The 27,287-nt window shown below is 48.7% G+C and overlaps 1 protein-coding gene across 5 annotated transcripts in view; it reads left to right on the top strand.

The window, feature by feature from the left end:
* Positions 1-27,287, top strand: part of LOC129694200 (large proline-rich protein BAG6-like) — an 85,778-nt gene that overhangs the window by 28,932 nt on the left and 29,559 nt on the right. For 2 of the 5 annotated variants that reach the window (XM_055630915.1, XM_055630912.1), the window contains exons 5-12: positions 4,078-4,131; positions 12,495-12,569; positions 13,957-14,225; positions 19,151-19,280; positions 20,462-20,656; positions 22,444-22,732; positions 24,432-24,494; positions 25,374-25,478. In XM_055630915.1, coding sequence (XP_055486890.1) covers positions 4,078-4,131; positions 12,495-12,569; positions 13,957-14,225; positions 19,151-19,280; positions 20,462-20,656; positions 22,444-22,732; positions 24,432-24,494; positions 25,374-25,478 — 1,180 coding nt within the window. The remainder of the gene's footprint in view (positions 1-4,077; positions 4,132-12,494; positions 12,570-13,956; positions 14,226-19,150; positions 19,281-20,461; positions 20,657-22,443; positions 22,733-24,431; positions 24,495-25,373; positions 25,479-27,287) is intronic. The other 3 variants (XM_055630913.1, XM_055630916.1, XM_055630914.1) reach the window with 3 other exon arrangements.

The raw sequence follows: 27,287 nt of genomic DNA, 5'->3' as shown, positions 1-27,287 counted from the left end.
CGCACGCACGCACACACAGCACACATGCGCACACACTCACATGCGCGCACACACACACACACACACACACACACACACACACACACACACACACACACACACACACACACACACACACACACACACACACACACACACACACACACACACACACACACACACACACACACTCACACACACACACACACACACACACACACATCTTGAGCTTCCCAATCTTTCTCACCTATCACTCTTGGAAATAATTGGGGTGCATCCGGACTAACATTTCTCTTCATGTCACCGTCTCCCTCTAGCTCAGGCCCTTGAGTCCTGGCACCATCCTCTTCAATCTTCTCCGTACCCTTTCCAGCTTCATGACATCATTCCCGTAACAGGGTGACTAAAACCGACGAAGGGTCTCGACCCAGAAACGTCACCCATTCCTTCTCTCCAGAGATGCTGCCTGTCCCGCAGAGTTACTCCAGCATTTTGTGTCTCCAATACTCTAAACGTGCCCTGACTAATATCTTATGCAACAGTAACATGACCTCTCAACTTAGTTTAGTTTGGAGATACAACATGAAAACATCCCCCTCCCCTCAGAATCCATGTCAACCAGTGATCCCCCCGTATAGTAACGCTATCCTACACACACCAGGGATCATTTACAATTTTTACCAAAGCCAATTAACCTACAAACCTGCACGTATTTGGAGTGTGGGAGGAAACCGGAGCACCCGGAGAAAACCCACACAGTCACGAGGGGAATGTACAAACTCTATACAGACAGCACCCGTAGTCGGGATCGAACCAGGATCTCTGGCGCTGCAGGGCAGCAACTGTACTGCTGCGCCACCGTGCCGCACAGCAGTAAGAGTGCTTTGATACTCGAGCCAAAGCTGTTGGTCGTCTCTGTCTCGATCATTCCTGTTGAAGGGCAACGCTGCTTGACTGGAGGTGTGCACTTGATTCATTGATGCTGGAGTTTGTCCCTCTGACTGGAGGCGGCATGAAGGTCCAAGTCAAGGGTCTGAGGAGGATCTGAGCTTGCTCTTTGTTTCCATAAGAAGCCAGGTTTAAGTGCATCAGGCATCTTGCCACCGTCTATCAGGCATGGAGCAGCCGGGCTTGTACACACTGGAAGTTAGAAAGATGAAGGAGTGCAGCGTAGGTTCACCAGGTTAATTCCCATGATGGCGGGACTGTCATACGCTGAGAGAATGGAGCGGCTGGGCTTGCAAACTCTGGAGTTTAGAAGGATGAGAGGGTATCTTATTGAAACATAAGATTATTAAGGGTTTGGACACGCTAGAGGCAGGAAACATGTTCCCGATGTTGGGGGAGTCCAGAACCAGGGGCCACACAGTTTAAGAATAAGGGGTAAGCCATTTAGAACGGAGATGAGGAAAATCTTTTTTCTCACAGAGAGTTGTGAGTCTGTGGAATTCTCTGCCTCAGAGGGTGGTGGAGGCTGGTTTTTATGGATGCTTTCAAGAGAGAACATGCAGGGACGGGGTACTGATTGTGAGTGATCAGCCATGATCACCTTGAAAGACGGTGCTGACTCGAAGGGCCGAATGGCCTCCTCCATATTGACCATCGATCACCCGCCAACACTAGGTCTTTGTTGGTAGACAAAAATGCTGAAGACTGAAGAAGGGTTTCGGCCCGAAACGTTACCTATTTTTTGAGTCTGAAGAAGGGTTTTGGCCCGAAACATTACCTATTTCCTTCGCTCCATAGATGCTGCTGCACCCGCTGAGTTTCTCCAGCATTTTTGTGTACCTTCGATTTTCCAGCATCTGCAGTTCCTTCTTGAACACTAGTTCTTTGTTGCCCCACTTTCCCACGACCTGGGGCAATATTTCAGAAGGCCAATTTACCTACAGATCCACACGTCTTTTGGATTGTGATGGGGAAACCAGAGCACCCAGAGGAAACTCACGCGGTCACAGGGAAAACGTACTGTGCCGCCATTCTGGGTAGTTTTAAAGCTCAGATTGACAGGTTCTTGATTGGTACGAGGGTCAAAGGTGAAGGGGCGAAGGCAGGAGAATGGTTGAGAAGGTGAAGGGCCTGTCCCACTTTCACGACCTAATTCACGACCTTTTTTACTCGTGGACATTTTTCATCAGGCTAGAAACAACGCCCCGACCTACTTGATGCCACGAGTACATATGACCAGCATCACGACCTATCTACGACCTCCTACGACCTCGTGACGATCATGCTGCAAGTGTGAGTCCAGCGGAAACTCGGCAGAGGTCGGGAATTAGAAACATAGAAAATAGGTGCAGGAGTAGGCCATTCGGCCCTTCAAGCCTGCACCGCCAATTAGGTTGTGAAAGTGGGACAGGCCCTTAAAATAGATCAGCCATAATCGAATGGCACAGTGAATGGCGGTGCTGGCATGAAGGGCCGAATAGCCTATTCCTGCACCCATTGTCTATCATATCACCGTCTTGTTTCCTTTTTCCCCTGGCTCTCAGACTGAGGAAGGGTCTCGACCCGAAACGTCGCCCATTCCTTCTCTCCAGAGATGCTGCCTGTCCCGCTGAGTTACTCCAGCATTTTGTGTCTGCTGTCAATTTTACCAGCATCTGCAGTTCTTTCTTAAACATCTTGCGTCACAGCCTATTGCACAGGGTCAAAAATAGCAGGTGGGTAGATTGACTCAAAAAGCTGGAGTAACTCAGCGGGTCTCTGGAGAAATGGAATAGGTGATGTTTCCGATCGAGACCCTTCTTCAGACTGAGAGTCAGGGGAAAGAGATGCATGGTGATATAGAACAAAGAAATGGAATAAACTAACGATGATGAAGGGGTTAAGTGAAAATGTGTTGTAGACAATGGGACGCAACAAGACCACTTTGAGGCTAATACGACTAGGGTGAGGGAGGGAATCGAAGATAGACACAAAAAGCTGGAGCAACTCAGCGGGTCAGGCAGCATCTCTGGAGAAAAAGGATCGGTGACGTTTCGGGTCGAGACCCTTCTTCAAACTGAGAGTCAGGGGAGAGGGAAACGAGAGAGATATTGATGGTGATGTGGAGAGATATAGAACAAATGAATGAAAGATATGCAAAAAAGTAACAATGATAAAGGAAACGGGCCATTGTCCAGTCAATTATTCCAGTTTATTGTCATGTGTCCCAGATAGGCCAATGAAATTCTTGCTTGCAAAAATACAGAACAGTTCAATGTGTCTATATAGCATAGACCATATATATACATAAATAAACCATATGTGTCTATATAGCATAGACCATATATATACATAAATAAACAGATAAAGTGCAATAGGCTGTTATAGCTCAGAGTTAGTTTGATGGCGGGTTTAATAGCCTGATGGCTGTGGGGAAGTAGCTATTCCTGAACCTGGATGTTGCAGATTTCAGGCTCCTGTACCCTTCTACCTGAAGGCAGCGGGGAGATGAGTGCGTGTACCAGGATGGTGTGGGTCCTTGATGATGCTGCCAGCCTTTTTGAGGCAGCGCCTGCGATAGATAGCTTGTTAGCTGTGGGTTAGGTGAAAATGAGTTAATGACAATGAAACTCACCAGGGTGATATTGGACTAGTACGACAACTAGGGAAGGACAATGAGAGAGGGGATGAGAGGGTTACATGAAGCTGGAGAAGTTAATATTCGTACCGCTGGGGTGTGAGCTGCCCAAGCGAAATATGAGGTGCTGTTCATCCAATTTGCGGTTGGCCTCACTCTAGCAGCGGAGGAGGCCCAAGATTGTCAGTTCAGCGTGGGAACGGGAAGGGGAATTGAGGTGCTTGGCAAACCGGGAGATCAGACAGGTCCAGGCGGACTGGGCAGAGGTGTTCAGCGAAACAATCGCCCAGTCTGCGTGTTGGTCCCGCCGATGTACAGGAATCCACACCTTGAACGACGGATACAGTAGATGAGGTTGGAGGAGGAGGTGCAAGCGAACCTCTGCCTCGCCTGAAAGGGTTGTCGGGGTCCCCGGACAGAGTCGAGGGAGGAGGTACAAGGGGCAGGTGTAGCATCTGTCACGTGACTCTGGGAGCATCTATTTATTTGACGATTGGTGCTTTCTCCCCTTCCCTCCCCTCACACTCCAAAAGGGTGACGGATCTTCGGTGGATATGCACATCAATGTGGAGCAGAGTCCCATCCAGGTAACCTCACTTTCTCTCCTTTTTTTACTTTCCATCCATCTATTTGCCCCCCCACTCCCCCTCTTCCATCTTGCTCACCCATTCTAACTTTGAAGACCACAAGACCCGGGGGCAGAATTAGTCCATTCGGCCCGTCCAGTTTGCTCTGCCATTCAATCGTGGCTGATCTGACTATCCCTCTCAACCCCATCCTTCTGACGTCTCTCCGTAACCCTTGACGCCCTTAAGGGGCTGTCCCACTTACGCGACCTTTTCGGGGACTGCCGGCACCCGTCATAGGTCACCGAAAATCTTCAACATGTTGAAAATTCAGCGGCGACCAGAAAGACCCTATTACTCTTTGGGTGACTAGGAGGCCACTCACAACCATACTGGTGACCCCTGGCGACCTCTCACGACCCGCTGGCGACATGCCCCCTGGAGACATCCTCGACATAGACACATAGACAATAGGTGCAGGAGGAGGCCATTCGGCCCTTCGAGCCAGCACCGCCAATCATTGCGATCATGGCTGATCATCCCCAATCAATAACCCGTGCCTGCCTTCTCCCCATATCCCTTGATTCCACTAGCCCCTAGAGCTCTATCTAACTCTCTCTTAAATCCATCCAGTGACATGGCCTCCACTGCCCTCTGTGGCAGGGAATTCCACAAATTCACAACTCTCTGGGTGAAAACGTCTTTTCTCACCTCAGTTTTAAATGGCCTCCCCTTTATTCTAAGACTGTGGCCCCTGGTTCTGGACTCGCCCAACATTGGGAACATTTTTCCTGCATCTAGCTTGTCCAGTCCTTTTATAATTTTATATGTTTCTATAAGATGCCCCCTCATCTTTCTAAACTCCAGTGAATACAAGCCTAGTCTTTTCAATCTTTCCTCATATGACAGTCCCGCCATCCCAGTTATCAATCTCGTGTACCTATGCTGCACTGCCTCAATCACAAGGATGTCCTTCCCCAAATTTCAATGAGGTTACCCCTCATCCTTCTAAACTCCAGCGAGGTCAGGCGAGCACAAACCAAATCACTGCCAGGATCATTCCCGTAAACCTCCTCTGGACTTCTCCGACTATGCTCCTATCTTCTTGAGTAGCTGTAGTTGTAGTGGACCCGCATGGTCAATGTTATGTATGTTGAAAGAAGGAACTGCAGATGCCGGTTTATAAAAATAAAACATAAGGCACAAAGTGCTGGAGTAACTCGGCAGGTCAGGCAGCAAGCCTGGAAAAGCGCTCCGACCTGAAACATGGCACAAATGTGTTCTCCAGGGATGCTGCCCGACCGATGAGTTACTCCAGCACTTTGTGCTTTTTTTTATCGGGGGTGTGCATATCTGGAGACTTTATGCTGAAGGACCTGTCCCACTTAAGCCCCTGTCCCACTTAGGAGACCTAAACAGCAACCTCTGGTGACCTTTCCCACCACCCAAAAACAAATCAAGGTGGAGGTGACCTGCAACCTCCTACCACCTCCCACGCAAATGTTGAAAACCTTCCTCGACTATGAAGAAAACCGGCTTCCACTAGACCTGCGACTAAAAAATGATCGATTTTTAAAACGGCAACCTATTTTTAGTCGAGGCCGGTTTTAATCATGATGAAAAAATAGCAGCAACCTAGATGAAACCTCAATCACGCAGAAACCACTTTCAACCATTAGGGAGAGTGACCAAAACCTCCGGTGGTCTCATGGAAAACCTTGGGTAGCGGGCAAGGTCACCAGAGGTTGCTGTTTAGGTCTCCTAAGTGGGACAGGCCCTTTAACGCAACCTTTACAGGCGACTGCCGGCACCTGTGATAGGTCGCCGACATTGTCACATGTTGAAAGTTCAGAAGCGACTGGAAAGACACTACGACTCTTTGGAGACCTCTCACAAGGAGACCCATAGGAGACCTCTCACAACCATAGGAGACCTCTCACAACCATAGGAGACCTCTCAAGACCATACAGGCTGCGTGATTGTGAGAGGTCACCCGGTATATCACCAGGGATCGTCTGTATGGTCATGAGAGGTCTCCTATGGTCATGAGAGGTCTCCAAAGAGTCGTAGCATCTTTCTGGTCGCTGCTGAATTTTCAACGTGTTGAAAATTTCGGCAACCTATGACGGGTGCGGGCAGTCGCCTGTAAAGGTCGCGTAAGTGGGACAGGCCCTTGAGTAGCATGAGTCGCGCTTCATCTGAATGCGGCCCGACCTCCTTTGGATTGAGAAAGATGCAGTTGGGAATTGTGGAATGCTGGAAGCTGGAACGCCTCAAAAAGTCTTCCCCGTTGGCAATCGGTTGTGTTGTGGCTACGCCTTGTCCCGTACATCCTGAATCGTGAAGTGGGTCGATCGATGAATTGCTTTGTGTGCTGTCGTCACTCTCGTGGCAGTTCAGACCTATTGCATTTGTACCTTGTTTCATGCTTTTTCAGCTTTGTGGGCTTAGTTCCGAGATACAGCGGGGAAGCAAAGTCAGAGTCAATTTTATTCGTCACATGCACCCAGAGGTGCAGTGATATGAATTTGCCAGCAGCGATACACTTAAAAAGAACACACAATACACAATAGAATTTAACACAAACATACACCACAGCATTCTCCACTGTGGTGGAAGGCAACAAAGTTCAGACAGTGGTGGTGGGGCCATGAACCCTCGGTAGTCGCTGATACGGACGGCTCGATGTACAGGCCCTCTCGCCAGGATGATCCAAACTCCGACGTCGGGATGGTGGAGGTCCCGAATCGGAGGCCGTGGCTTCAGGGAGTCATAGGCCGCAGGCCGGTGGTCGGAGCTCTTCTCCGGCGATCCCCAGCGATGGTAAGTCCCTTTGCCCACCGAGTCCACACCATGCAGCCGTTCCCCAAACATTAAAGCTGTCCCTCAATCACCAGGGACAATTTTACATTTCAAGATTCAAGATTCAATTCAATTGTCATTTGGACCCCTTGAGGTCCAAACGAAATGCCGTTTCTGCAGCCATACATTACAAACAAATAGACCCAAGACACAACATAAATTACATAAACATCCATCACATCACTGTGATGGAAGGCCAAAAAAACTTATCTCTCCACTGCAGAGCCCCCGGCGTGCGCTCGCAGACTCCCATATAAAGCCGCGCGGGGCGGTGATGTCAGGCCCCGCTCCAGGAGCTCTTCGACCCCGCAACTCGGGCGGGAGAAGTCGCCGTTGCCATTTGTACCGCCAATTAACTTGCAAACCTGTACGTCTCTGGAGGGTCGGAGGAAAGCGAAGATCTCTGAGAGAACCCCAAGCAGATCACGGGGAGAGCATGGAGACAAACACCATAGTCAAGATTAAACCTGGATCTCTGGCGCTGTGAGGCAGTGCCGCGCCACAACGCCACCGTGCCGCAGGTTATATTGGCATCAGTAAAACCGTAAACTGTCTGAGCGTGTGGGATAGTGTGCACGCTCAGATAGACAGAAGGTAAAGGGGAATTGCTAGTCGGTGAAGGCCCTTCACTCGGTGGGCCGAAGGCACCTTTCCTCGCTGAATCTGTGGAATTCTCTGCCTCAGAGGGCAGTGGAGGGCAATTCTCTGGATGCTTTCAAGATTTCATGCTAATAGGAAAAAAGAAATTACATATAGCACTATGACAAAATTGAAATTCCATTGGAATAAATATATTTTTGATTGGAAATAAAGTGTGGGATGTTTAAAAAGTGGGGTTTTTTTCCGATTTACGTTGTCTCTGAAATTTATGTTGAGGTCGGAGTCGGAGACGGGGCGTTTTTACCGACTCCAGCGGCACCAAAATTGCTCCGATACCGACTCGACGACTCCGATTCCACAGCCCTGCTCACGTGGGTGGAAGGGGAAGGTTACATTCTGAAGAAAAACAGGGTGTTCTTCTCTGTTTCTTGCCAAAAGTGAGTCCCTCGTCACAGGTTGCTGCGTACATTTCACCCTGGTGTGACCGGGCACAAGTTCTGTATCACCTGTCTGCGAGGATCCTCCAGTGCTTCTACGCAGCGGCGGTGGAAAGCATCTTGTCCGGGAACATTACCATCTGGTTCGGGAATTGCTCTGCCAAGGACAAGAAGGCTATGCAGAGAGTAGTGCGTTCGGCCGAACGCACTATGGGAACTTCACTTGCCCCCCTGCAGGAACTATACAACAGGAGGTGCAACTCCAGAGCAAACAAAATCATGAGAGACCTCTTCCACCCCTGCAACGGACTGTTCCAGCCGCTACGGTCAGGCAAACGCCTCCGTTGCCATGCGGTGAGAACGGAGAGGTTGAGAAGGAGTTTCTTCCCAGAGGCAATTCGGACTGTAAACGCCTTTCTCACCAGGGACTAACTCTACAGAACGTTTTTCCTTCTATTATTTATTATGTAAAAGAATATGTGTGTTATGATTGTGTTTATAATTTGTTTGGTTGTTTTGTTGTTTGTCTTTTGCACAAAAGTCCGCGAGCATTGCCACTTTCATTTCACTGCACATCTCGTATGTGTATGTGACAAATAAACTTGACTTGACTTGACTTGACTTGTCAACGTCAGTATGAACCGTTTGCCTTTGGCTACATAGTGCTCAGAGACACCTCCAAAGTACTGCACGGACACTGGTCTTTCCTCATCAGGGGTCCTTTTAAAAGTCGAATACTAGGTTGCTGAATAACTTGTTTAAACATTCAGTCTTGGGCAGTGGTTGTCAGCTTGTTACCTCTGCAAATGCTGATGCACTCTCACTTAACCCGGGGGGCGTGACCCCCTGTGTAGGAATGTTACAAAAGTTTGAGATTTTAAAAATCAAGCGTGTTTTTGTGGTTGCATGCAGCACCTTGACCAGGGGTGGGGAACGTTTTTCATGTTGGAATGCCGCATTAAGTTAGTTGTTATCTAATAAGGCCGCATCCAAGACACTTCAATTAGATATACTTCAAAATGTACATTATTTTGTTAAAATAGCCCTCATGACTTACCAATGTTTTAATTGTGGCCGTCAGTCGGGGAGGATTATTTTGTTGAATCTCCTTTTACTCTTTGGTATTTTAAATACGTTCATTATAAGATTAAAATAAAAATAATAAAAGATGAGCAAAAACATATTAATAAAAATAAAACAGAGAAACATTGAAAATAGGTGCAGGAGTAGAGGCCATTCGGCCCTTTGAGCCTGCACCTCCATTCAATATGATCATGGCTGATCATCCAACTCAGTATCCTGTACCTGCCTTCTCTCCATACCCCCTGATCCCTTTAGCCACAAGGGCCACATCTAACTCCCTCTTAAATATAGCCAATGAACTGTGGCCTCAACTACCCTCTGTGGCAGAGAGTTCCAGAGATTCACCACTCTCTGTGTGAAAAATGTTTTTCTCATCTCGGCCCTAAAGGATTTCCCCCTTATCCTTAAGCTGTGACCCCTTGTCCTGGAATTTGTCCTGGAAAGGATTTGTTCTACAAAATTTGGATTCATTCAAAAGGCGGCACTTAATGGCCTAGAAGGCCGCAGGTTCCCCACCCCTGACCAAAACTACTACCTGTTTTTTTTATGATCAGCCATGATCATATTGAATGGCCCAATGGGCCGAATGGCTAATCCTGCACCTATTTTCTATGTTTCTAAACTGTGGAATAACATCCCTCTCCTCATCAGAACTGCCCCCTCCATCGACTCTAAGTCCAGACTTAAAACCTTTTGAGCCCCTCTGAGGGGACGCTGTAAACAGTTTATGTATGTATTGTTAGGTCTGTCTTACCGTTGTATTTAGCATATTCGTACCTGCACTGATGTGAAGCACTTTGGTCAACGTGGGTTGTTTTTAAATGTGTTATACACATAAAATTGACTGACTGACTGAAGCCTATCATTTATCCCATCAGATAAAGCATTAAAAAAAACTTTAATATTTACCTAATTCACTTTCATATCGTAGGAGGTTTCGTAACTCTACTTCATGCTCGAGGGTGGTCTCCGTGTACTCGAGGCCTCAGACAGCCCCTCAACAACGCTACCCTATGTGGATCGTTTGGGGCTTTGCCAGGGGTCATGAAGGGGACACAAATAACATATTGAGCCCACGTTTAGGAACCTAACAAAGGTACATACGTGCCAAAAAGGTTGAGAACCACTGGTCTAGAAGACTGTGAAGAAACAAGGAACTGCAGAGGCCAGTTTACCTAAAAAAGACGCATAATGCTGGAGTAACTCTGCAGGAAACAGCCAAAGAAGGGTTCATACCCAAAACGGCACCCCTCCTTTTCCCCCAGAGATGTTGCCTAATCCGCTGAGTTACTCCGGCACTGTGTGTCTATGTTTTGGGGAATATGGACAGGTGGCGTTTTGGGTCGGGACGCACTGAAGAAGGATCCTAATTTGAATTGTCACCTATCCATGTTCTCCAGAGATCTCTGGAGCATCACTGGAGAATAAGGATGGGTGACGTTTCGGGTCAGAGCCTTCGGTTATTTCCTTTATCCTGTATCTGTACACTGTGGACGGCTCGATTGTAATCATATATAATCTTTCAAGTTCAAGAGAGTTTACTGTCATGTATCCCAGATGGGACAATGAAATTCTTGCTTTGCTGCAGCACAACAGAATATTGTAGGCATAAATAAATACAGAACAGATCAGTGTCTCTATATACCATTGAATTTATATATATATACACACACATAAATAAACAGATAAAGTACATAGGCTATTAAAGTCCAGATTTTTGTTTGAGTTGAATTTAATAGCCTGATGGCTGTGGGGAAGAAACTGTTCCTGAACCTGGATGTTGCAGATTTCAGGCTCCTGTACCTTCTACCTGAAGGCAGCGGGGATATGAGTGTGTGGTCAGGATGGTGTGGGTCTTTGATGATGCTGCCAGCGTCTCAAACTGGATAGCAGGCGACAGAAAGCTTTACGCTGTACCTCGGTACAGGTGACTACAAACTAAACTTTTCCTTGTAGCCTCTCACACGATTAAGGGCCTGTCCCACTGTACAAGCTAATTCAGGAGCTCTCCCGAGGTTAAAAAAAATCAAACTCGTGGTAAGTACGTAGAATGTACGTTGTGGGTACGTCGGAGCTCGGGACGTCTCTTAGGGGCTTATAACGCTAACGGCAGTTACTCGGGAAACGTGGTAAGCTTGTGAAGAATCGTGAAGATTTTTGTAACGTTGAAAAATGGCCACAAGAGCCCCGAGTACCTACGAGCGGCTATTACCGTAATTCTCCGAGTTCGAATTGGGGGAAACTCGGTAGAACTCTTGAATTAGCTCGTACAGTGGGACAGCCCCATTGCTAATCGAGAACCTAGCAATACCCAATGATATGGCCTCCACAGCCATCTGTGGCAATGAATTCCTCAGATTCACCACCCTCTGACGAAAGAAATTCCTCCTCCTCTCCTTTCTCAAGGTGCGTTAACAATGCTTAGAAGAAAGTCTGAAGAAGGGTCCCGACGCTAAACGTAATCTATCCAGGATCATAACCTACCTGATGTAGTACTTTGTTTGTCTCTGTGCTTGTCCTGGATAGAGTGCTGACACAGAATGCTGGAGGAACTCAGCGGGACAGGCAGCATCTCTGGAGAGAAAGAATGGGTGACGCTTTGGGTTGAGACCCTTCTTCAGACTGGATAGAGTGTTTGTGGGGATGATGTTTCCACTAGTGGGAGAGTCTAGGACCAGAGGCCACAGCCTCAGAATTAAAGGACGTACCTTTAGGAAGGAGATGAGGAGGAATTTCTTTAGTCAGAGGGTGGTGAATCTGTGGAATTCTTTGCCACAGACGGCTGTGGAGGCCAATTCAGTGGATATTTTTAAGGAAGAGATTTAAGGCCCTGTCCCTCCTTCCCGAGTTACCACAAACTCTCCCGAGTTTTCCCCTTGATTCGAACTCAGAGAATTACGGTAATGGCCATTTGTAGGTACTCGGGGCTATTTTTTTAAACTCGCGAACATTTTTTCAACATGTTGAAAAAACCGCCCCGACTTACCTGATACCCCGAGTTCCTATGGCTGGCATTATGATCCGCTACGAAATAGCTACGGACATTCTCCAAGTTTGAAGCAAGGGGAAAACTCGGGAGAATTTGTGAATGACTCAGGAAAGTGGGACAGGGGCTTAAGGAAGGAGATGAGGAGGAATTTCTTTAGCCAGAGGGCGGTGAATCTGTGGAATTCTTTGCCACAGTCGGCTGTGGAGGCCAAATCAGCGGATATTTTTAAGGCAGAGATTAACAGATTCTTGATCAGTGCGTGTGTCAGGGGTTGTGGGGAGACGGGATTGTGGGGGAAAGATAGATCAGCCACCATTGAATGGCGGAGTAGATGGTCCGAATGGCCTAATTCTGCTCCTGGGACCTATGAACTTGAACATTATTTCCAACGACATTTGCCTTTGTTTCCGCAGAGTGAGCCACGTGTTCGACTGGTGCTGGCCCAGCACATGCTGAGGGACATCCAGGGCATCTTGAACAGGCTGGAGGTGAGGACCAAGATTCTGTCTCGAGAATTGTAGACACTTCGGCACATTGTAACCAAAGCAAAGTCGAGGAAATACAAACTTTTGCTATGAGAATGCAGGGTAACTTGGACAGGTTGGGGGAGTGGGCAGACGCATGGCAGATGACGTTTAATGTGGATAAATGTGAGGTTATTCACTTTGGTAGCAAAAACAGGAAGACAGATTACTATCTAAATGGCGTCAAGTTGGGAAAAGGGGAAGTACAACGGGATCTGGGGGTCCTTGTTCATCAGTCTATGAAAGTAAACATGCAGGTACAGCAGGCAGTGAAGAAAGCAAATGGCATGTTGGCCTTTACAACAAGAGGAATCGAGTATAGGAGCAAAGAGCTCCATCTGCAGTTGTACAGGGCCCTAGTGAGACCACACCTGGAGAATTGTGTGCAGTTTTGCTCCCCTAATTTGAGGAAGGACATTCTTGCTATTGAGGGAGTGCAGCGTAGGTTTACAAGGTTAATTCCCGGGATAGAATGAAACAACTGGACTTGTGTACACTGGAGTTTAGAAGTATGAGAGGGGATCTCATTGAAACATATAAGATTGTTAAGGGTTTGGACACGCTAGAGGCAGGAAACATGTTCCCGATGTTGGGGGAGTCCAGAACCAGGGGCCACACAGTTTAAGACTAATGGGTAAGCCATTTAGAACGGATGCGAGGAAACACTTTTTGGGTGGCCTTTCGGGTCGAGGCTCTTCTTCATGAGTCAGCAATAATCATGTATTGTCCACTTCAATATGGCCGTTAGTGATAGGACCAGAATTAGGCCATTCGGCCCATCAGGTCTACTCTGCCATTCAACCGTGGCTGATCTATCTCTCCCTCCTAACCCCATTCTCCTGCCTTCTCCCTACGGTGGCACAGCAGTGGAGTTGCTGCTTTACAGTGAATGCAGCGCTAGAGACCCAGGTTTGATCCTGACTACGGGTGCTGTCTGTATGGAGTTTGTACGTTCTCCCCGTGACCTGCGTGGGTTTTCTCCGAGATCTCCTGTTTCCTCCCACACTCCAAAGACGTGCAGGATTGTAGGTTGATTGGCTTGGTGTTAATGTGTGCGGGGATCGCTGGTCGGCGCGGACCCGGTGGGCCGAAGGGCCTGTTTCCGCGCTGTATCTCTAAACTAAACTAATCGAGAAATATATTGTGCTGGAAGGAACTGCAGATGCTGGTTTGAATCGAAGATAGACAGAAAATGCTGGAGTAACTCAGCGGAACAGGCAGTGTCATTCCTTCTCCCCAGATATGCTGCCTGTACCACTGAGTTAATCCAGCATTTTGTGCCGATCGTTAATGCATTGTGCTGCATGTGTGCTGCAAGTAATGCCCGTCCATTCTGTCACACCTTTGCCAGGGCCACGGCAACGGTGGCACTCAGGAGGCAGCGCCGGGCCCCGCGGACGCCGCCAGCCCAGCGGCAGAGCCGGTGCCTCCCACCGCTCCTCCGGCAGCCGGGGAGGCCATGGAGACGTCTGGCACGGAGCCGCCGGCAGCCACGGCCGCCCTGGCGCCGGACCCACCAGCGGAGGGCGCGACTGAAGAGGGCGCCACCGCGTCCGAGGGCGCCGAGCCGAGCCTGTCGTCCGCCACCACGCAGACCGAGGAAGCGGCACCTGGCCCCAAGTAAGTAGCCGCGTCCCGCTGCGTCACTCACGGGCACGTCGGCGCAGCGGTATAGTCTCCGCCGCACAGCGCCAGAGTCGCCACGTCCCAGTGAGCCTTCCCCAACTGAGCATGTGCGACAGCCGCCCCAACTGTGCACGCGCGGATACCGGGCCCACTGCGCACGCACGGGGAGTCGGCGTCCCGACCACGTCACTGCCGCCATTTTCAATTGTGACGCAGCTGACGGGCCTCCCCCAACTGCGCAAGCGCGGACGGTCGTAAATACACAGGCATGTACTTTTTCCCCCGCAAATCATCCCGCGGGCCTGATTGGGCCCCTTCGTGTCTCCCCGCGAGCGCGCGGTGAGCCCGGTATTTGCACGTGCGTAGTTGGGGCGGCAGTCACACGGGCGCAGTCGGGGAAGGATCACTGGGCCGGGAAATTTCCCCAATATTATTTCATTTCCCTAAAAATTACTCGAAGACAACCGGAATGTCCCGAATTTCGGGTAAATTCCTTCAAAGTGGAAACACTTGTCCTAGTGCGTCCTCCCATTCACTCACGGGCAGCGCGGCGCAGCAGTATAGTCGCCACATCACAGCGGTAGATTCGCCCAGTCAACCTCATGACAGAAGGGGGAGGAGTTGCGCAGTTCGATAGCCACAGGGAAGAAGGGTCTCCCATGGGGTTTTAACCTGCACCTTAGTGGAACCAGTCTGTAGCTGAAGGTGCTCCAAATACAAGTGTAAACTTGTCCCTAGTGTGTGTGTGTGTGTGTTGGATTGTGTTAATGTGGATCGCTGGTCGATGGGCCTGTTTACGCGCTGTATCTCCAAAGTAAACATTTGTTTAAGAAGGAACTGCAGATGTTGGAAAATCGATGGTTGATAAAAATGCTGGAGAAACTCAGCGGGTGAGGCAGCATCTATGGAGCGAAGGAATAGGTGACGTTTCGACCCAAGACCTCGCCTATTCCTTTGCTCCATAGATGCTGCCTCACCCGCTGAGTTTCTCCAGTATTCGTGTCTACTTTTAAACTAAACAGTTGACGTTTTAGATCGGTGATCTTTCCGTCAAAAAAAGATTGCAAATCTTTGTTCGTTCTTGTTGTTGAAAAGTGATATTATTCAAGTGGTGCTTGTTTTAAAATGCTTCGGGGAAAAACAGCGATGCATCTCGACTTACAGCGCGATTGTTATCTTCAACGTTCCACTGGAAAAGTAAACAGAACAGTTGGAGGTGAAGAATTTCAACTAAGTAGTTGAGGATTAATGTTAGCACAGTTAAGCATGCAGGTACAGCAGGCAGTGAAGAAAACGAATGGCATGTTGGCCTTCATAACAAGAGGAGTTGAGTATAGGAGCAAAGAAGTCCTTCTGCAGTTGCACAGGGCCCTGGTGAGACCGCATCTGGAGTATTGTGTGCAGTTTTGGTCCCCTAATTTGAAGAAGGACATTCTTATTATTGAGGGAGTGCAGCGTAGGTTCACCAGGTTAATTCCCGGGATGGCGGGACTGTCATATGCTGAGAGAATGGAGCGGCTGTACTCCAGTGGAGTTTGGAAGGATGAGAGTGGATCTTATTGAAACATATGATTATTTAGGGTTTGGACACGCTAAAGGCAGGAGATTAGTATACAAACTTAAAGCACACGGTATTGGGGGTTCAGTATTGATGTGGATAGAAAACTGGCTGGCAGACAGGAAGCAAAGAGTAGGAGCAAACGGGTCCTTTTCACAATGGCAGGCAGTGACTAGTGGGGTACCGCAAGGCTCAGTGCTGGGACCCCAGCTATTTACGATATATATTAATGATCTGGACGAGGGAATTGAATGCAACATCTCTAAGGTTGCGGATGACACGAAGCTGGGGGGCAATGTTAGCTGTGTGGAGGATGCTAGGAGGCTGCAAGGTGACTTGGATAGGTTGGGTGAGTGGGCAAATGCATGGCAGATGCAGTATAATGTGGATAAATGTGAGGTTATCCACTTTGGTGGCAAAAACAGGAAAGTAGACTGTTATCTGAATGGTGGCCGATTAGGATAGGGGGAGATGCAACGAGACCTGGGTGTCATGGTACACCAGCCATTAAAAGTAGGCATGCAGGTCCAGCAGGCAGTGAAGAAGGCGAATGGTATGTTAGCATTCATAACAAAAGGATTTGAGTATAGGAACAGGGAGGTTCTACTGCAGTTGTACAGGGTCTTGGTGAGACCACACCTGGAGTATTGCGTACAGTTTTGGTCTCCTAATCTGAGGAAAGACATTCTTTCCATAGAGGGAGTACAGAGAAGGTTCACTGGACTGATTCCTGGGTTGTCAGGACTTTCATATGAAGAAAGACTGGATAGACTCGGTTTGTACTCGCTAGAATTTAGAAGATCGAGGGGGGATCTTATAGAAAGTTACAACATTCTTAAGTGGTTGGACAGGCTAGATGCAGGAAGATTGTTCCCGATGTTGGGGAAGTCCAGAACTAGGGGTCACAGTTTAAGGAGAAGGAGGAAATTTTTTAGGACCGAGATGAGGAAAAATATTTTCACACAGAGAGTGGTGAATCTCTGGAATTCTCTGCCACAGAAGGTAGTTGAGGCCAGTTCATTGGCTATATTTAAGAGTGAGTTAGATGTGGCCCTTGTGGCTAAGTATGGAGAGAAGGCAGGTACAGGATACTGAGTTGGATGATCAGCCATGATCATATTGAATAGCGGTGCAGGCTCGAAGGGCCGAATGGCCTCTACTCCTGCACCTATTTTCTATGTTTCTATGAAACATGTTCCCTATGTTGCGGGAGTCCAGAACCAGGGGCCACACAGTTTAGGAATAAGGGGTAAGCCATTTAGAATGGAGACGAGGAAACACTTTTTCTCACAGAGTTGTGAGTCTGTGGAATTCTCTGCCTCAGTGGGGGCCGGTTCTCTGGATGCTTTCAAGACAGAGCTAGATAGGGCTCTTAAAGATAGCAGAATCAGGGGATATGAAGGCAGGAACGGGGTACTGATTGGGGATGATCAGCCATGATCACATTGAATGGCGGTGTTGGCTCAAAGACCACACTGCGCCTATTGTCTATTGACTTTAGATTTTGGAGATACAGTGTAGAAATCGGCCCTTCTGCCCACCGAGTCCGCACGGACCAGCGATCACCCCATACTCTAGCGTTGTGCTACACGCTGGTAAAGATGCAGCCTCACAACGCCAGCGACCCAGGTTCGATCCTGACCTCAGCTGCTGTCTGTGTGAGGTTTGCACGTTTTACATGTAACCGCATGGCGTTCCTTCTACGTTCCAAGGACAAGTGAGTGGGTATGTAGAATTGCCCCAAGTGTATTGGTAGTGAATGAGGAAGTTGGGTAACATGGAACTAGTATGAACGGTCAAATGCCTCAAAACTCATTGGCCCGTGGTTCATTCTACAGCAAGACAATGCCCCCAAACATACTGCTGAAGCAACAGTTTATCAAAGCAAAAAAATGGTCAATTCTTGAGTGGCCAAGTCAATCATCCGATCTGAACCCAACTAAGAATGCCTTTTATATGCTGGAGGGAAAACTGAAGGGGACTAGTCCCCAAAAACAAGCTTTAGCTGAAGATGGCTGCAATACAGGCCTGGCAGAGCATCACCAGAGAAGACACCCTGGTGATGTCCATGAATCACAGACTTCAAGCTGTCATTGCATGCAAAGGACATGCAACAAAATACTAAACATGACTACTTTCATTTACAGGACATTGCTGTGTCCCATACATTATGGTGCCCCGAAATGGGGGGACTATGTATAAACACTGCTGTAATTGCTACATGGTGAAACCAACATGTGTAAAAATGGCCTTTACTAAAACCTGACAATGTGCACTTTAACCACATGTGATTTTTTTTCTATTACAAATCTCAAATTGTGGAGTACAGAGGCAAATAAATAAATGATGGGTCTTTGTCCCAAACATTATGGAGGGCGCTGTAGATGTCGGGAACACAGCGGTATCTGTTAAGGGCCTGTCCCACTTGCGCGACATTTTAGGCGTCAGCCTAAAAAGAGGTTGTCGTGTTGTGGCGTATGCAGTGACGGGTGGTGGCTCCCTGCAGCCCCAGGATTTTGTAATGTTCAAAATCCTCGCACGACACTGCGGGTCTTATCATGTCGTGCGCCCTTTCGCACGATGACGACGGGCGACGCGTGGTGACGCACACGATCTTCGCCCGCGCTAATTTTGTGTCACCGTGCATCACCACGCGTCATACGTAGCTCGTCTTCGTGCTTTGCGGCGTGTCCCCTTTTAAAGGGAAGCTGGTCAATCAGATAACGTCACCCGCCCTAGATGACACAGTTGCCGTATCGTGTCGCTGGGGGACGCACGTTGACGCCGTTTGATGGCTGTGGCGACACAGGTGCTGTCCTATGCTGCCGCATGCTGTCCTATGGTGACACAGATTGAAGCCCCTGTCCCACTGTACCAGGTAATTCACAAGTTCTTCCCTGATTCAAACTCGGAGAATGTCCGTAGCAGGTCCGTAGGAGTCCGTGGATGTGTCGTAGCGGCTCGTAATGCTAACAGTGGGTATAAAAAGTCACAATTCTTTTAATCGCGAGCATTTTTTTTACTTGTGGACATTTTCTGCAGGGTTGAAAAAACGTCACGAGTTTACCGGATGTCCCGAATACCAGCCGTTAGCATTACGAGCCGCTACGAGACATCCACGAACTCCTACGGACATTCTCCGAGTTCGAATCAGGGGGATCCTCGGGAGAAGTCGGGAATGATCTCGTACAGTGGGACAGGGGCATGACGTACCGTGACGCATCCCATCGTACTACGTGGCGGTTTTCGGGCGACATCCGGCGCCAGTCACTGACGGCTGTTGTCGCCCATATAATGGCCAAGTGGGACAGGCCCTATAAGTTTATGTGCTGACTTGTCCTGTGCTCTGTCTCTGTCCCAGTCACCCATCCCCCACAGAGTACCTGGAGGTCCTGATGGAACTGCAGCGGGTGGAGTCGAGACTGCAGCCCTTCGTCCAGAGATACCAGGAGATACTGAGCACGGCCACCACCGCCGACTACAACAACAATGTACGTGTGTCCTCTCCCCCCCCCCCCCCCCCAAACTCTCTGTAGCTTCACCTGCCTCATAGGGCGGTGCAGGCAAGTTCTCTGGATACTTTCAAGAAAGAGTTAGATAGGGCTCTTAAAGATAGTGGAGTCAGGGGATATGGGGAGAAGGCAGGAATGGGGTACTGATTGGGGATGATCAGCCATGATCACATTGAATGGCGGTGCTGGCTCGAAGGGCCGAATGGCCTACTCCTGCACCTATTGTCTATTGTCCTCACTCTCTCAGGTTTCCCAAGGGGAAGATGAAATGTAATAAAATGTAGATGAGGTGGTCAAAAAGGCTTTTGGCACTTTGGCCTTCATCAGTCAGAAGTTGAACACATTGAGTGTAGAAGTTGGGAGGTCATGTTGCAGTTGTATAAGACGTTGGTGAGGCCGCATTTGGAGTATTGTGTTTAGTTCGGGGCACCGTGTTATAGGAAATATATTGTCAAGCTGGAAAGGGTTCAGAGAAGATTTACGAGGATGTTGCCAGGACTAGAGGGTGTGAGCTACAGGGAGAGGTTGAGTAGGCTGGGTCTCTATTCCATGGAACGCAGGAGGATGAGGAGAGATCTTATAGAGGCGTACAAAATCATTGTATGGTGAACACACATTTCAACTGTGCCAACTGGCACATGTGACAAATAAATGTATCTTGTATCTTGTAAAATCATGAGAGGAATAGATCGGGTAGATGCACAGAGTATTTTACCCAAGAGTAGGGGAATCGAGGTCCAGAGGATATAGGTTCAAGGTGAAGGGGAAAAGATTTAATAGGAATCTGAGGGGTAACTTTTTCACACAGTATGTGTATGTATGGGTGGGTGTATGGAACAAGCTGCCAGAGGAGGTAGTTGAGGCTGGGACTATCCCATCGTTTAAGAAACAGTTGGACAGGTACATGGATAGGACAGGTTTGGAGGGATATGGACCAAGCGCAGGCAGGTGGAGACTAGTGTAGCTGGGACATTGTTGGTCAGTGTGGGCAAGTTGGGCCGAAGGGCCTGTTTCCACACTGTATCACTCTATGACTAGTGTAGCTGGGACATTGTTAGCCGGTGTGGGCGAGTTGGGCTGAAGGGCCTGTTTCCACACTGTATCACTTATTTACTGACTAACCAGTGGGCCTTTCCCCACCCGCATTCCCTTCCCAACAGACGGAGAGCAGGGAGGAGGACCAGAGGACCATCAACCTCGTTGGGGAGGCACTCCGCTTCCTGGGCAACACCTTTGTGGCTCTGTCCGACCTGCGGTGCAACCTGGCGGCCAACACCCCCCGCCACCTGCACGTGGTGCGGCCCATGTCCCACTACGCTTCACCCGTGGTGCTGCAGCAGGCTCTGCCCATTCAGGTGAGTTACCAGACCGTGGAGGGGTAGATCAATGGGCCAGTGCGCTGGTCCCGGTTGCAGAGATGAAATTCCGAGGCTCCGTAAGGCCGCATTTTATTATAATAATAACTTTATCTGTATAGCACAATTTTGATTTGATTTGATTTATTGTCATTGTCTTCTATGAAGAGACAACAAAATTCTTTTTCCCTTACAGTTGTACAACATTTTATACCATTGAATGCAACACAAAGTTCCATTATTCTATGTTTGCTCTTCTGGGTGAGATGCTAACTGCATTTTGTTGTCTCTGAACTGTACACTGCACAATGACAATAAAGATTGCATCTGGATCTGAAGCTGAATCTGAAGGCACTTTCAACAGGATTTGGCCCATCGAGTCCACTCCGCCATTCAAACATGGCTGATCTCTGCCTCCTAATCCCATTTTACAATAGACAATAGTAGGCCATTCGGCCCTTCGAGCCAGCACCGCCATTCAATGGCTGATCATCCACAATCAGTATCCCGTTCCTGCCTTCTCCTCATATCCCCTGACTCCGCTATCTTTAAGAGCCCTATCTAGCTCTCTCTTGAATGAATCCAGAGAACCGGCCTCTGAGGCAGAGAATTCCACCGACTCGCTACTCTCTGCGTGAAAAAGTGTTTCCTCGTCTCCGTTCTAATTGGCCTACTGTGGCGGCTCCTAAGGGTCGTGCCATTATACTGCCGAACCCCTCGGCACAGGAGTGGTGCAGTCCGGAGGCGGCCCTCAGCCGGAGGGTTTAAAAGGCAGGGTTTGGGTGCCATCTTTTACTGGTTTCGTCTTCCCTTCAACCGGGAGGAATAAAATAAAGGTGCTTCTCAAACACTGGACTACTTGCCTCATTTTGAGACCCACGCACCACACTACCCCTTATTCTTAAACTGTGTGTGGCCCTGGTTCTGGACTCCCCACAACGATCGGGAACATGTTTCCTGCCTCTAGCGTGCCCAAACCCTTAATAATCTTATATGTTTCAATAAGATCCCCTCTCATCCTTCTAAACTCCAGAGTGTACAAGCCCAGCTGCTCCATTCTCTCAGCACATTTCCACACAATTTAAAACATTCAATATGATCATGGCTGATCATCCAACTCAGTATCCCATCCCTGCCTTCTCTCCATACCCCCTGATCCCTTTAGCCACAAGGGCCACATCTAACTCCCTCTTAAATATAGCCAATGAACTGTGGCCTCAACTACCTTCTGTGGCAGAGAATTCCAGAGATATGGGGAGAAGGCAGGAACGGGGTACTGATTCGGGACGATCAGCCATGATCACAGTGAATGGCGGTGCTGGCTCAAAGGGCCAAATGGCCTACTGCTGCATCTATTGCCTATTGTCTATTGTCAAACGACATTCTCCTAATATCATGTTTTCTCCAGGGTGGCTAGAGGGAAAACGGAGCGATCTCTTGAACGGTATAATAATCTGCGATATTAAAATAATTTAGAAGGGTTTCGACCCGAAACGTTGCCTATTTCCTTCGCAGAAGGGTTTCGACCCGAAACGTTGCCTATTTCCTTTGCTAGAAGGGTCTCGACCCGAAACGTTGCCTATTTCCTTCGCTCCATAGATGCTGCCTCACCCGCTGAGTTTCTCCAGCATTTTTGTCTACCTTCGATTTTCCAGCATCTGCAGTTCCTTCTTATATAGAATAATCTACCACTACACCTGCCTCAGACCCTCTCTGCTCTGTTCCCCCTCCCTCCTCCTCCTCCGACACTAAAATTGCGCCTCTCTCTCTCTCTCCGCCCCATCCAGCAGATCAACGTGGGGACCACAGTCACCATGACGACCAACGGCAACCGGCCGCAGCAGCAGCACGGGGCTGAGGGCCAGCCGTCAGCCCCGACGGCCTCCAGCACAGCGGCCCCCGCTCAGACGCCGGCCCCCACCGAGTCGCAAGAGGCACCGGAGGGCCAGGGGCCACAGCAGGGCCAGGGCCAGCAGCAGGTTCCGGGCCCGGGCCAGAACTCCCATCCTAGGGTGATCCGCATCACCCATCAGACCATGGAGCCCGTGGTCATGATGCAGATGAACCTGCAAGGAGGTGGGTGGCAGCCACTCAACTGTGAGGAGGATGCTATGAGGATGCAGGGTGACCTGGACAGGTTGGGGGAGTGGGCAGATGCATGGCAGATGAAGTTTAATGTGGATAAATGTGAGGTTATCCACTTTGGTAGCAAAAACAGGGAGGCAGATTACTATCTAAATGGCGTCAAGTTGGGAAAATGGGAAGTACAACGGGATCTGGGGGGTCCTTGTTCATCAGTCTATGAAGTAAGCATGCAGTTACAGCAGGCAGTGAAGAAAGAAAATGGCATGTTGGCTATCCAAATACATGTGAGGCTATCCACTTTGGTGCGAAAAACAGGAAAGCAGATTATTACCTGAATTATGTATACAATATGTATAGAAACATTTAGAATTATAAAAGGACTCGACAAGCTAGATGCAAGAAAAATGTTCCCAATGTTGGGCGAGTCCAGAACAAGGGGCCCCACACACTTAGAATAAAGGGGAGGCCTTTTCAGACTGAGGTGAGAAAAATCGTTTTCACCCAGAAAGTTGTGAATTTGTGGAATTCCCTGCCACAGAGGGAAGTGGAGGCCAAATCACTGGATGGATTTAAGAGAGAGTTAGATAGAGCTCTAGGGGCTGGTGGAGTCAAGGGATATGGGGAGAAGGCAGGCACGGGTTATTGATTGGGGACGATCAGCCATTATCACAATGAATGGCCGAATGGCCTCCTGCACCTATTTTCTATGTTTCTGTGTGTCAAGTTGGGAAAAGAGGAAGTAAAATAGCATCTGGGGGTCCCTGTTCATCAGTTAATGAAAGTAAGTTTGCAGGTACAGCAGGCAGTGAAGAAAGCGAATGGCATGTTGGCCTTCATAACAAGAGGCGTTGAGTACAGGAGCAAAGAGGTCCTTCCGCAGTGTACAGGGGCCTGGTGAGACCACACCTGGAGTATTGTGTGCAGTTTTGGTCTCCAAATCTGAGGAAGGACATTCTTGCTATTGAGGGAGTGCAGCATAGGTTTACAAGGTTAATTCCCGGTATGGTTTGACTGTCATATGTTGAGAGAATGGAGCGGCTGGGCTTGTATACTCTGGAGTTTAGAAGGATGAGAGGGCATCTTATTGAAACATACATGATTATTAAGGGTTTGGACACGCTAGAGACAGGAAACATGTTCCCGATGTTGGGGGAGTCCCGAACCAGTGGCCACACAGTTTAAGAATAAGGGGTAAGCCATTTAAAACGGAGATGAGGAAAAACTTTTCCATCCAGAGAGTTGGTAATCTGTGGAATTCTCCGACTCTGGTGGTGGAGGCCGATTCTCTGGATGCTTTCAAGAGAGAGCGAGATAGAGCTCTCAAAGATAGAAGACTCAAGGGATATGGGGAGAAGGCAGGAACGGGGCACTCCAGGTGTGGTCTCACTAGGGCCCTGTACAACTGCAGAAGGACCTCTTTGCTCCTATACTCAATTTCTCGTGTTATGACGGCCAACATGCCATTAGCTTACTAGATTGTGAGATTCGTGATTATCACGGGTGTCAGGGGTTATGGGGAGAAGGCAGGAGAATGGGATTGGGAGGGAGAGCTGGGTCAGCCATGATTGAATGGCAGAGTAGACTTGATGGGCTGAATGTCCTAATTCTACTCCTATGACCTGTGAAGGTTGTCAGTGTGGCCTGTATGAAACAGATTGATCCTAAAGCCTCTTTATTGATTCTCCGACAGATTCTGCCTCTCCTGGGAATCCGTCTGCAACAAACGCCTCTGCGCCAGGAAGTACTGGGCCAGGTATTCTCACTGTTCTGTTTTTTATTTAGAGATACAGCGTATAAAATTTGAGGAAGGACATTCTTGCTATTGAGGGAGTGCAGCGTAGGTTCACCAGGTTAATTCCCAGGATGGCGGGGCTGTCATATGCTGAGAGAATGGAGCGGCTGGGCTTGTACACTCTGGAGTTTAGAAGGATGAGGGGGGATTTTATTGAAACATATAAGATTGTTAAGGGTTTGGACACGCTAGAGGCAGGAAACACGTTCCCGATGTTGGGGGAGTCCAGAACCAGGGGCCTCACAGTTTAAGAATAAGGGGTAAGCCATTTAGAACGGAGATGAGGAAACACTTTTTCACCCAGAGAGTTGCGAATCTGTGGAATTCTCTGCCTCAGAGGGCGGTGGAGGCCGGTTCTCTGGATACTTTCAAGAGAGAGCTATCTCTTAAAGATAGCGGAGTCAGGGGATATGGGGAGAAGGCTGTAACGGGGAACTGATGGTGGATGATCAGCCATGATCACCTTGAATGGTGGTGCTGGCTCGAAGGTCCGAATGGCCTATTCAGATTCAGCTTCAGATTCAATTTTAATTGTCATTGTCAGTGTACAGTACAGAGACAACGAAATGCATTCCTGCATCTATTGTCACTGGGAGAAGGTACAAACTCCATACAGACAGCACCCATAGTCGGGACCAAACCCGGGTCCCCTGCGCTGTGAGGCAGCAACTCTACCGCTGCGCCATTGTTAGTTAGCATCAGGGGTTGTGGAGGAAGTGTGATGTGGGAGCATTAAGCCGCAACTCTGCCGGGCAAGGCAGCAGCCGTGCTACATGCCCTCGTGTGTTTCCCTGCAGCCTCTAACCCCTGCGTGTGTTTCTACTTGCTCTTTGTTCTCAGGTGGAATGCCTCACATTCAGATCCCGGGGGTGTCCCCTGAGTTCCTGCAGACCATCATGCACCAGATCACTCAACAAGCCATGGCCGCAGCCGGAGCCAACACAGGTACGGTCTCGAGCAGAGCTTAACATCTGCAGTTACACAGAAACATGGAAAATAGGTACAGGAGGAGGCCATTCGGCCCTTTGAGCCAACACCTCCATTCATTGTGATCATGGCTGATCGTCTCCAATCAATAACCCGTGCCTGCCTTCTCCCCATAACCCTTGATTCCACTATCCCCTAGAGCTCTATCTAACTCTCTCTTAAATCCATCCAGTGACTTGGCCTCCACTGCCCACTGTGGCAGGGAATTCCACAAATTCACAACTCTCTGGGTGAAAATGTGTTTTTCTCACCTCAGTCCTAAATGGCTTCCCCTTTATTCCAAGACTGTGTGTGATCCCTTGTTCTGGCCTCGCCCAACATTGGGAACATTTTTCCTGCATCTAGCTTGTCCAGTCCTTTTATAATTTTATATGTTTCTATAAGATCCCCTCCTCATCCTTCTAAACTCCAGTGAATACAAGCCTAGTCTTTTCAATCTTTCCTCATATGACGGTCCCGCCATCCCAGGGATCAATCTCGTGAACCTACGCTGCACTGCCTCAATCACAAGGATGTCCTTCCTCAAATTAGAAGACCAAAACTGTACACAATACTCCAGATGTGGTCTCACCAGAGCCCTATACAACTGCAGAAGAACCTCTCTAATCAGCTCCAGGAGTTCCAGAGATAGTGGGATATGGGGATGCAGGAACATAAGCCGCCAATCTGTGAAGCCTAAAGCCCCTGTCACACGATGCGAGTTCACCCAAGAGCTCTCCCGAGTTTAAAAAAATATCAAACTCGTGGTAAGTTCATAGAATGTACTTAGCGGGTACGTCGGAGCTCGTGGATGTCTCGTAGCAGCTCATAACGGCAACGGCAGGTACTCGGGAAACGCGGAAACTCGTGAAGTTTTTTCAACAATAGATAACAAGTGCAGGAGTAGGCCATTCGGCCTCTTCGAGCCAGCACCGCCATTCAATGTGATCATGGCTGATCATCCCCAATCAGTACCCCATTCCTGCCTTCTCCCCACATCCCCTGACTCCGCTATCTTTAAGAGCCCTATCTAACTCTCTCTTGAAAGTATCCAGAGAACAGGCCTTCACCAGAGGCAGAAAATTCCACAGACTCACAACTCTGTTTTGTAGTCAATGCCTACTATGTTCTGTTGTGCTGAAGCAAAGCAAGAATTTCATTGTCCTATCAGGGACACATGACAATAAACTCTCTTGAATCTCTCTTGAATCTTGAATCTCTTGAACTCTCTGTGAGAAAATGTGTTTCCTCGACTCCGTTCTAAATGGCTTACCCCATACTCTTAAACTGTGTGTGTGGCCCCTGGTTCTGGACTCCCCCAACATCGGGAACGTGTTTCCTGCCTCTAGCGTGCCCAAACCCTTAACAATCTTTGTGAAAAATGTCCAAGAGTAAAAGAATCCTCGCGATGAAGTACCACGAGTTTGATTTTTTCTTTAAACTCGGGAGAGCTCTTGGGTGAACTTGCATCGTGGGACATGGGCTTAATCCTGCAGAATGAGACAGGAATTAATTACTGGGCATGCTGGCATATGTTGTGGAGCAGTCAGTGTTTTTCTTCAAAGGCCATTTGAAGGGTTTGGACCCGGGGACTTACGCTTCAATGCAAATAAGCGACAAAACCAGTTTCCTGCATTTGGCATTAAGTGTCCCACCCATTCCGGGATCTCTGGAATGCTACGAATAATTGCTTTTAAAGCCAAGAGTGTTTTCATTCTCCTCCGCATCGGCGAGATCAAACGCAGGCTCGGCAGTCGTTACGCTGAACACCTCTGCTCGGTCCGTCCT

Source organism: Leucoraja erinacea, unplaced genomic scaffold (genome assembly GCF_028641065.1).
Source record: "Leucoraja erinacea ecotype New England unplaced genomic scaffold, Leri_hhj_1 Leri_57S, whole genome shotgun sequence".
Classification (NCBI taxonomy): domain Eukaryota; kingdom Metazoa; phylum Chordata; class Chondrichthyes; order Rajiformes; family Rajidae; genus Leucoraja; species Leucoraja erinaceus.
Note: the sequence above shows the minus strand (reverse complement) of the source record. Positions and strands in the feature narration are given on the sequence as shown.